At 43.1% G+C, this 10,795-nt stretch overlaps 1 protein-coding gene across 1 annotated transcript in view; it reads left to right on the top strand.

Annotated features, from left to right (window-relative positions):
* Window positions 1-10,219, top strand: part of LONP1 (lon peptidase 1, mitochondrial) — a 19,878-nt gene extending 9,659 nt beyond the window's left edge. Inside the window, exons 9-17 of the mRNA XM_009322995.1 lie at window positions 903-1,081; window positions 2,228-2,315; window positions 3,805-3,927; window positions 4,703-4,819; window positions 5,106-5,246; window positions 5,332-5,497; window positions 6,487-6,695; window positions 8,027-8,191; window positions 9,748-10,219. Of these exons, the coding sequence (XP_009321270.1) occupies window positions 903-1,081; window positions 2,228-2,315; window positions 3,805-3,927; window positions 4,703-4,819; window positions 5,106-5,246; window positions 5,332-5,497; window positions 6,487-6,695; window positions 8,027-8,191; window positions 9,748-9,912 (1,353 nt within the window). The 3' untranslated portion in view covers window positions 9,913-10,219. The remainder of the gene's footprint in view (window positions 1-902; window positions 1,082-2,227; window positions 2,316-3,804; window positions 3,928-4,702; window positions 4,820-5,105; window positions 5,247-5,331; window positions 5,498-6,486; window positions 6,696-8,026; window positions 8,192-9,747) is intronic.
* The last annotated feature ends 576 nt before the right edge of the window (window positions 10,220-10,795 follow it).

Below are 10,795 nucleotides of genomic sequence, written 5' to 3' on the forward strand. Positions count from 1 at the left end.
GCTATCTGATTTATTATTTTGAATGATTTGTGGTAAGCCTGTTGTTGTGCACTTGCAAGCTGATAACCCCTTTTGAGTATCAGTCTCTTATGTTGCATGTCAGTGCTATTCATGCTGACTAGGTCCAGCCGTTATTAGAGTTGCATCATACAGGTCTGTGGCTTTGATTATTGATGTGATTAATTCCACACAGAGGAGACTCCCCAGTGGTAGCAGTGCAAGCGAGGTTGATGATTTTAAGGTACTGAGAAATATCTACGCAGGTTTGAGCCTTAATTAGATTGGTGCTATTATCCTTGTATAGTATTGCTGTGGAGTTCAGTGCTGTAGGTGGAAGAGTTCAAGGCTCATCTTTGCTAAATAACTGGCTTGTTACAGGGGAACCACATCTCTCTGCCCACTTGCACAGTGATTTCTCCACTGTAACCGTATAAGCCGTTGAGACTTCAGTTCTGAACCGTGATCTTTTGATTTCTCAACTGCTGAGTGTTATTTGAAGGTTGTCTAGCATAGGAGTGTGAAAAGATGCAGGTTTAACTTAGCAAAGAAGAAGTGGTACAGTAGGAGATGTTCACATGTAGCTTGAGAGACTCAGGTGAGAACTAAGGAAGCTGGGAGAAGAACTAGAAGTCTCTCTTCCCACTCCAAGACAGTGGAGGGAGAGACTGCTTCTCCTGGTGAGATGAGTACAGAGCACAAACCCCAGGGACAACTAAGTGTGTGAATAACCAGAGGGAAAAGAGGTGCACCAGTATCCTTACTTAGCTTCTCCCCAACTCCTTTGAGGACCAGTTTTGTGTATGATGCTTGTTTTGTAATCATTGCTTGACCTGATAACAAATACGTTTTGGTGTTACTGCAGTTGCCCTCTATTCACTACTGGTGCTTCATCTGTTCTGCAGGAATTCATAGCGGTCAGCCAGCTGCGAGGATCCACCCAGGGGAAGATCCTATGTTTTTATGGCCCCCCTGGGGTTGGCAAAACCAGTATTGCCCGCTCCATTGCCAGAGCCCTAAACAGAGAGTACTTCCGCTTCAGTGTTGGAGGGATGACTGATGTAGCAGAAATAAAAGGACACAGGTCAGTGTAACTTGAGCAGCAATTTTTACTAATGTTGTCAAAATAGGAGCCTAACTGCAGTTGGACAATGTGTGTCATTTTCTTCTCTGTTCTGACCACCCTTGCTGACAGGAGTTGGGATATAGGAAGAGGTGAAAAGGATAGCAAAGGGCGGAGTTTGGAACATAATCATATTCATGTCTCTTAAGTGCAGTCCCTGCTTCTTGTGTATGCTTATGGGAGGTCTTTGGAAAGCTGTGTGAGCTACCCAAAAGCATTGGACTGATGCCAAATGGTAATTCATGTCCGTCTATAAATGCCAGCACTAGAGAATGGTGACAGTTTGAACAGGGTCATTCACATGTTCAGGTGTGATTGAGACTTGGTTTCTGAATAATCAGGAGGGAGGTGCTGCATGAGGAAAACTTGGGAACAAGAGTATTCATGGGGAGAACAAGAAGACGTGAATACAAAAATCACTAAAACCCTGCCACGGGTTTATTTCCCTTCCACATACACCTGAAAACAAAACTAGCAGTGTTTTCAAACTAGTAAGACTAGCTGTTCTGCAGTGTGAATTGAACCTGTGAGGTTCTGCCCTATATGATACAGACGCAGAGAGAAATATTTCATATACTTTTCAGGATGTTCTCTGCTCTGTGCCTCTTGGCATTCACTGTTGTTACCCTCTTGCTCTGTTTCTGCATGTTCCTGGATGCCAGTTCCCTCTAGCAGAAAGATTGTGTTTTGCTGTTAGCAGTTTGTTCCTTCAGTGTATCTTTTGATTTACACGGATCTTCCTTTTTTGACCCTACCAAGTGAGGGAGTGAAACATTCCCTTTTCTAACACTTCTTTACCCAAAAAACAAGAAGTCACTATTCAGATACTTCTGTTCTCAGCCTTACCTCTTTGCTTCCCTCTACTTTAAAAGTGGTTAAAACTAAAGATAAAAACTGCAGTCCAGGAGTATTCTGCCAAAATTCATGTCTGATCTCTACTGGAAACAGACTAGATGGGTCTTGGTGCTTAGTATGGTGATGGAGAATGATTTTGATAGATGTAGAAGAAATACAGACTTGTTTCCCAGCAGGATATATCTGTTCTATCAGCTGCATGCTATGCTGTACTTTACAATGGTTCCCTAAATACAGTCTCTGGTAAAACAGGAGGACATATGTTGGAGCAATGCCAGGAAAAATCATCCAGTGTCTGAAGAAGACCAAGACAGAGAACCCACTTATACTGATCGATGAGGTGATGTATCTGGTCTTTCTTCTAGTTTTTGCTCTTAAAAACATGTATCAATTCTTGACCCCAATAGGAAAGGTGAAGCAGTAACACTCCTAAAAATCCCAGGTTTTTTTATTTAAATGAGGCTGGGCTCTCAAGTTCTTTGGGTGACAGTGATACCTTAGACCCTTTGTTTTCTCTTCCTATAACAGATTTCAACTTTAGTATTGCAGTTCTCATTAGTGCCCTAATCATTGCCCATCATTGCACTTCATCAGAAGTGCCCTTCTCATTAAATTGCAGCTGTTTGGATTGTGAGGATCCTAATGGAGCTGGCTGGATATTCAGAGGCTTCAGTAGCTCTCGTGTTCCCTACCTAGGGATGTATGTACATCATTGTGCACAAAACCACTATGACCCGTGTGATTATTAGAAAGAGTCACTCTCTCAGCAGGTCTAAAGCAAGACTATAAGGAATAAGATGCTTACAGTCAATTTGTGGTCTGATTTGAGAATAAATGAGACAGGGCTACCAGCGTACTGCTTTGTGGAAAAGCAAATAAGGACACGATATAATAGCAGGTGTTCAGAATAGACTAAAGGTCTCTCTAACCTCCTTGTGTGCCATGCCTGGGAAAGACCAACAGCAGATGTCTTGGGAATGGTATAGGAGACCAAGAAACTGGGTAATGAGTTGCAGTGTCATGTAACCAATGAGTATCTTGATTTGAAAGGTAATGAAACCTGTAGGTCATGGCACTTAAGTGGTGTTGGTGAGGAGCCTTTGTTGGCCATAGTAGGAAATTGCATTACGTCCATCCAGTTAACGGTACTCTTAGGGAGAAAAAGCAGTGGAGAGTGGCCCTGTTGTGACCTTTTCTTCTGAGGACATGAACAATGCTGAAAGAGACAACAACCTTGGACGTGGTCCTAGGCAGCCGGCTCTAGGTGGCCCTGCTTGAGCGGTGGGGTTGGACAAGATGACCTCAAGAAGCCCCTACCAGCCTCAATCAGTAGTCTGTGATTCTGTGAAAGCAGCAAAGGTCACTAGCTGACCTGTGATGAGTGGCTGTGTATAGGTACTTTGCACCTTGGGCAGGGTAAGGAGAGTGTTTTAGCTTACATATTAGGGAAATGGTATAAGCTAGAACCCTGTAGTCCTCCTGCTGTGGAATAAGTATTCTGGTCTGTGACTATAGCTTAGCTTAGCTTAACGAGTAGTAGCCCACTAACCCATGATAACTCACTTGCTTTTGATTGTATGCACACTCCCTGAGACTTCATGGTGCTTCTCTACAACACTGTTAAAGTCCTGTGTCTTGTCAGGTGCGTCATGTGCTCACGCAGTAGGATAGTGGGGACTTGGGAGAATGCACAGAAAACTGATAGACTGGTAGTGGCTGGTTAGGAACAAACACATCAAGATTTTCAGATGGAGCCTTTAAATAATCTTTGCGTGAGAATTTATTGTGGTGAGAAACTTCTTGGAGCATTTAAAGGTTTTCTCCCGTAGGTGGACAAAATAGGAAGAGGATATCAAGGGGATCCATCCTCAGCCCTTCTAGAGCTGTTGGACCCAGAACAAAACTCTAACTTCTTGGATCACTACCTTGATGTTCCTGTGGATTTATCAAAGGTATCTCTGTCTTCTGCAGAGGTTGTAGAGCTGGAATGTATGAACGTGTATTAATGCAGAGATTTCCTGTCCGTGAAAAGATGCTGACATTTTAGTCAGTTGGAAAGTCAGACAGATGGGATTGACAGACGAGTGGTATAGGACTGTCTCTGCAGGAGTTGGCTTTAACCGAAATGTCTGTACATACTTAAGAGAACATGATCACCAGCAATGTCCTATAGCCCTAACTCCCTGTAGAGCTAGGGACACAAAGATGCGTGGTCTCAGCTAGAAAAGGCAGGAGTTTTTCTTCTACGTAATGATTGGCAGAGTTGCTATGAAGTGAGGTGGCCTCATGCTGCTGTCAAGCTTTTGAAATTGGTTGTCTTCGCACACTGTTGCACTTACTGTGCAGCTTACATTAATTGCAGAATTGATGGATTAGAAATATATATACGTAATTTGGTCACTTCTGTGCTAACTTTGTAGAAGGTAGAAATAACTTAGAAGTAAGATCTAGATCTCCCCAGGCAAATAGTTTCCTGGTCTATATCGGACCATTCCAATTTCCCAGTTTGTGCTGTGTGTATTCCTAAACACTTATTGTGGGGGTAGGGAACATCTTACTACATAGTTCTAAAATCCAAAACTTTTCCTGTAATAAAAACTAGATTCCACAGAGAAGGTGATCTTTCTCCAGCCCTTCAGACAGAGAAGCACAGAACTGAGGAACTATTGCTTGGAGTAAATTAGCGGGTTAATGAAAATGCTTAATAGGATCTTGTAATATTTCTAGGTACTTTTTATTTGTACTGCCAATGTAACGGAAACCATTCCAGAGCCACTGCGGGATAGAATGGAAGTGATCAATGTATCAGGATATGTAGCAGAAGAGAAACTTGCAATTGCAGAGGTAAGAGAAACCACTGCTGGGCTGTGAATTACATCTGATAAAATGTTTTTGGCAGATTCAGGACTGTATATTTACATCCAACTGTGTCCAAAAAAATTAGGCACGTGGCATTTTGGACAGAGTTCCTCTGATTGGAACATCCAGTTAAAGTAACTCCAGTGTTGCATAGGCTGTGGACTCCAGAAAATGGCACTGAGCTAATAGCAGAATGAAGCTGAGTGAATTGGAACCACCAGGCTTTTGTCACAAATACTAACAGAAGGATGTGGGGGATAATTTCTTTCAGAGGTACTTGGTCCCTCAAGCACGAGTTCTGTGTGGCTTGGATGAAAACAAAGCCAAAATCACATCAGATGTCCTGACTGTTCTCATCAAGCAGTACTGCAGAGAGAGCGGGGTGAGGAATCTGCAGAAACAAGTAGAAAAGGTGAGGGAAAGTTGTGTGTAACCATGACCACTGTGCTTCAGCCTTCTCAGTTTTTTCTACAGAAACAAATTACTGTCTCACTCAGGTATTGAGGAAATCTGCCTATAAAATTGTGAGTGGAGAAGCAGAGACGGTCCAAGTAACACCTGAAAACCTGCAGGACTTTGTAGGAAAGCCCATCTTCACTGTGGATCGCATGTATGAAACCACTCCTCCAGGAGTGGTGATGGGTCTGGCCTGGACAGCTATGGGTGAGACAAAATGACTTTTGGGTTAACATCTACATTTCTGTATAATTTTCAAAAATCGAATGTGATAGTCAAACTGAATTTTCCCTACTGAGTCCAGTGAAGTTCTTCTACTGGCACCAGTAAAATTAACTTCTGTGGCCTTTTAGATCCTGACTCCTTCTTCCCTGAAGAAGGGACACTTTCTTATTCCCTTACCCAGGCTCATTTTAGCTTCAGGCCAGCATGTTTTCTCTTTATGCTCCATATCCCATATGCACCACATACATTAGGAACAGCAATGACTAAAAGCATAAGCCTTTTCTGAGAGGACAAGACCGTGTCGGCTGCCTTAAAAGTGGGAGGTGCCATTCTGACTTACGGCACAGCTGAGGCATGCTGTATCTCTTCAATGATGTCGCAACACTGACTTGGCTATTGATGTCAAGGGCAGATACTGGTATTCTAGCACTCTGTTGGGGTGGGTGCAGTTTGCTAGTTACTGCTCATTGGATTACTCCCCTAATAACTTAGGGGCTTATGTGCACCACAGTATGGAAATACAGCACACAGCGAAGGATATGACTGCTGCATACTCTAATTGACCTTGGGTAGAATTGAAGTAGTTAAGAGGGAAATTATCAGTATGGTGGAGAAGGTAAATAGATGTCTGACACTGGAAAGCTGAACTGGCTAGAAGTGTGTTATGGTATGAGGTCATCTTACTTTTTGGCTACAAAGAGCCTGAAACCATTATAAGAATTTATTATTTCCACTAAATAGGGGTTGCATCCATATTGGTGGAGTGTGAAGTCCAAAGAAGCAGTGAATGGAGACTGTCAGTGCAGTGCTAGGCTTCCTGAAGGGATTCGGAGAGCTCTTTACCCAGGAACTAGTGTCTCATTAGAGAGTCCCAGTTCCAAATTCCTGACGTTGCTTCTGTATCACCAAAACCTTCTGGTTTGATTTGCCTTTAACTTTTTTCAGGATGTTGTTTTTCTTTTCTTTCTTAGGAGGTTCCACTCTGTTTGTTGAAACATCCCTGAGGCGACCCAAAGACAAGGAGAACAAGGATGGGTCCCTTGAAGTAACAGGGCAACTGGGAGATGTCATGAAAGAGAGTGCCAAAATAGCTTACACATTTGCAAGAGCCTTTCTGATGCAGAAGGACTCCAACAATGACTTTCTCATGTCTTCCCATATCCACTTGCATGTTCCAGAGGTAAACTGATGCAGAATTCACAGAGCATGCATAGCAGCTAGGCTGGTTTGCTCCCCTAGACTTGAAGCTGGAAAGCACTTCACTTGTCCATATGTTGTGCAGAATGCCCTCTTTTAGCAGTAAAACCTAGAAAAGAAGACATTTTCCTCAGGATCCTGTGAAAGCATTCTTATAAGCTATGTTTCCATTCCTTTCTGCAGCAAGCATGTGGCGAGAATACAGGGGCTTGGATAATGCTGTAAGGAATCCTAGACTTTTGTTGTAGCTGTTGGCCCTGTTGTGCAGGTGGGGAAACCATGGCATAAAGATAAGTGATTTGGATAAAAGCTTGTATGCAGCTACAAGGAAACCAAAGTTTAGGTCTCTGTGTTACCAGGCCTTTATAAAGGCTTCAGGTCATTTACACATAATTGAAAATACTACTCTTGGTCTCTGTGCCATGGTTCCTAGTCCTAGTCAATCATAATGGCAGTTATTGCATTTTTCCAGTGTTTGGGCTGAAAATAAATGCACACAATGCTCAGAGGGGCTTATACACTGTGTAACAGGCTTTGGGCAGGTGCTTTACTGGTGCTTTACTGAAGACAAAGTTTGTACTATCACTGTGCCCAGGCTTTGCTTCTGAGCTACTGCATGCTTTAACCTAGTCCACAGTCTCCTTGTGGCAGCTTGTTCTGTGTCTGTCCAGGTACTTGGTTGTTATTTGTGTGTTTGTTTCCTGGTGATCAGAGACATCATCTCTGCCTCTACTCCCTCTCAAACATTCATTTCTTCTGCTCTTACCTCAAAGATCTGTTTGATCTCAGATAAATCCAGACTGTCACTAGTTTAGGCCTGGATTTTGTTGCGCTTTCTAAACTAAATGATCTTTTCTGCCTTGAATGATTTTCAGTATTGTCCTCCACTATTTTGTGACTCTTGATGCTCTCTTTCTTTGTGATGCTGACCTCTGTTACTTGTTTCCATGGTTGGCTTAGGTCAACAAAAAGCTTCAAAGCATTCATGCTCTGTTTTTTGCTCATGTTGCTTATTCAAAGTCCTCAGTCGGATGAGTATTGTGGTGGCATCAGGCCAGAAACCAAATTGTAGACTCATGGATTATTCCTCATGAATAAGATGAGGACTGACTTAGTTGTTAATAGATCGGCCAATTCAAATAGCAGGATTCTAAAAAAAAAAAAAAAAGCAGTGACACTTTCACAAAAACCTTTGTGAGACCCCCTGAAATTGGGGCCATGTTAAAACAGCAGTGACAAAGGTATTGTCTGGCTTTGCTACTCTTTGAATGAGCTAAAGGCAGGGGGTTTGTGCTTTTTTTTTTTTTTAAACAGGGAGCAACACCAAAGGACGGGCCAAGTGCAGGGTGTACTATAGTAACAGCTTTGCTATCGCTGGCCATGAATTGCCCAGTGAGGCAGAACGTGGCCATGACTGGAGAGGTGTCATTAACTGGAAAAATTCTTCCTGTTGGTGGAATCAAGGAAAAGACTATCGCGGTAAGAGCTCTTACCTTGTCTCTGTGCATCATCTGTGGGAGAGAGCCCTGGATTTGGCTCAGCGGTGACTGGGACAACCAGACTGATTGCTCCTGTAGTGGGGGAGGCAGTGATTCAATATACACTGTGGAGAAGCCTGGTGGGGGAACATGGGGATCTTGGCTGCATCTCTGGCTGTGAGGAAGGAGATGGGACCCCAGGCTTTGTGCCAGGGCATCTGTGTTGATCTAGTTACTAGACTGCTAGAATTAAGGGTGGAAGGGATCATCTGGCTGTTAAAGCTGTCTTTGCTATTACAGACTGGTATGGTCCAATAATCTGTGCTGGGTTGAAGTGCCTGTTTAAGGAGGGCATCCAGTGTAGATCTGGTGGTATCCATAAGGTATCATCCTTAACATTAAGGCTCTGTTCCCTAGTTCCAGCTTGAATTTGTCTGACTTAAAATTTCATACAGATATCCCTATGTTTCCTGTTTTAGATAGAAGGAACTTACTTGTAGTGTCTTGCATTTTCCCCTGTGAAGTTTCTTTGTACATCATAATCAAGTTACTTAACTTTTTTTTTTTTTTTTTTAGTAAGCTATATAGACTAGGTTCTCTGAAGCTCTCTTGCAAGCACTGGATTTCTAGTGGTGCTTGCTTTTTTGGTTTCAACCCTTTGCAGTTTTCAGAATTCTTTTCCAAGCATTGAATCTCTCTCCGTACTTTTCATCTGCACAGCTCCTGTCTACATCAGCCTTGCATCACACACGTTTTTCTGTGTTCAAGAATGGTATTAGCTCTTTCAGTAGCCTGTTGAGCTTGGGCTTCACATCAGTGTTCTGTCCCCAAATCTATTTGGGCTGCAGCCTTGTGCAATGTGATTCCTTCTCCTCATGTGGCTTTAAATTGGTAATTTTGCATTTTGTTTTGTGGTAGTCATTACAGAAGGACTAGCATGTGATAGGGATGTCTGTGGCACTGATGACTGGCTGCACTTGCAGGAGTGTGAGTGGCCACACAGGGATACGTGCAGGATCACCCATAAAGTGAGTGGGTACAAACCTGCCGCCGGATGAGTGGGCTCCACTTTCTGTACTCCTTCCGAGGCAGATGTCTGTATCGAAAGGTTCTGTAGAATGGTGCTATGGGTCTTGTGTATTGACGTGATGGGTTGGTCTGATAAGCTGCTTCTAATTCTTCCTTTGATTCTAGGCTTTATCCTCACCCAAGTTGGAACAGACTTTTAAAACTGTAAAATAGTATGAATTGGTCTAAACAGAGTCCCAATGCGCTGACATAGTCCTACTAAAATACCTCCCACTTCTGCTCTTCCTGCAGCTGAGAAGGTGGGACTGGAGAGTGTGCGTTTTGGGGGCTTGGGGACATCTAGAACAGGATCCACCCTTAGTGACATCTCATAAGTAACACCCTTGCTGCTCTCCAAAGAACAGAGTAAAGCCAGATCATGCTCCTAAATAACTGTTCTTTTTGCTTTCTAAAATGGGAGAGTGTGTTTCTAGTAGATTGATGGATTTCTAGGACTCAACAGACTGCATAACTTTCTCTTCCCTGTAGGCAAAGAGGGCAGGTGTTACCTGTATCATTCTGCCATCAGAGAATAAAAAGGATTATTACGACCTTGCTGGATTCATTACAGAAGGACTAGAAGTGCATTTTGTTGAGCACTACAAAGAGGTATTTGATATAGCATTTTCAAAGCTGGATTCTGCTGGAGGATGATGTTCAACAACCTGATGGCTGGAAGGTGGTCTGTCCCTTAATGCTCAGCCCCCACCCAGAAATGGGGTGACCTGGGGGCAATCCTGAAGTGGGACATGGAGCTATTGCTGCTGCGCAGCTGCTGAAATGAATTATGGCTTTGGTGGAATAAAGTATTTCTCACCCTTTAATATTGAATAATGATCCATGTTACATATTTCCAATAAAATTGTGAAATTTTACCTAAGGAATGTGCATGTTATCAGCCACCAGCAGTGGAGCTATTCTAATCTCTTCTAATTAAGGATTTTTCAGTTATTTCACTGTAATTCTAAGTACCTGCTTATGGAAATATTAAATCTACAGAGCTGGGGTTATGATTCCCACCTAGAGCATTCCTGATGTACTGGTAGTTGAGTAGCTCTCAGAAACCTCTCCCGTCTCAGCCTATGAGAGTCTGGAGGGGGAACTGAAATTCTTCTAGGACAGTTCGGCAGCGCTAGCGCATTCAGCTGCGGAGGGACACGGTTCTCCTCCAGATTAAGTCACAGGTCAATACCATCAGAAACAAGTCCAGGCTTAAAGAGAGCACACACCTGGACAAAAGAGCAGCGTGCTCTATCAGTAGTTAGCACCGCGCTCCACCATGGACTGTCTTTGCCACGGCAGCTCTATTATGTTCAGCGAGTGAAAAAAGGAACTAAATGTCTTAGCACAACCGTTGTACGTCAATAAACAGAGGCTTGGACCAGAGAACTTGAGTACTTCGTCTTATAGTGAATGCTAGAAAAACTGAATTTAAATAGGGGAAGCGTAGTTACATGAAGTCTAGCTGAAATGTATTTCTTTGTGCAGGAAGAACAGCACTTGTCCTGTCTCACAGCAAGGTAGCCCTTAGTGGAGA

The sequence above is a fragment of the Pygoscelis adeliae genome, unplaced genomic scaffold (assembly GCF_000699105.1).
Source record: "Pygoscelis adeliae isolate BGI_AS28 unplaced genomic scaffold, ASM69910v1 Scaffold284, whole genome shotgun sequence".
Lineage (NCBI taxonomy): Eukaryota > Metazoa > Chordata > Aves > Sphenisciformes > Spheniscidae > Pygoscelis > Pygoscelis adeliae.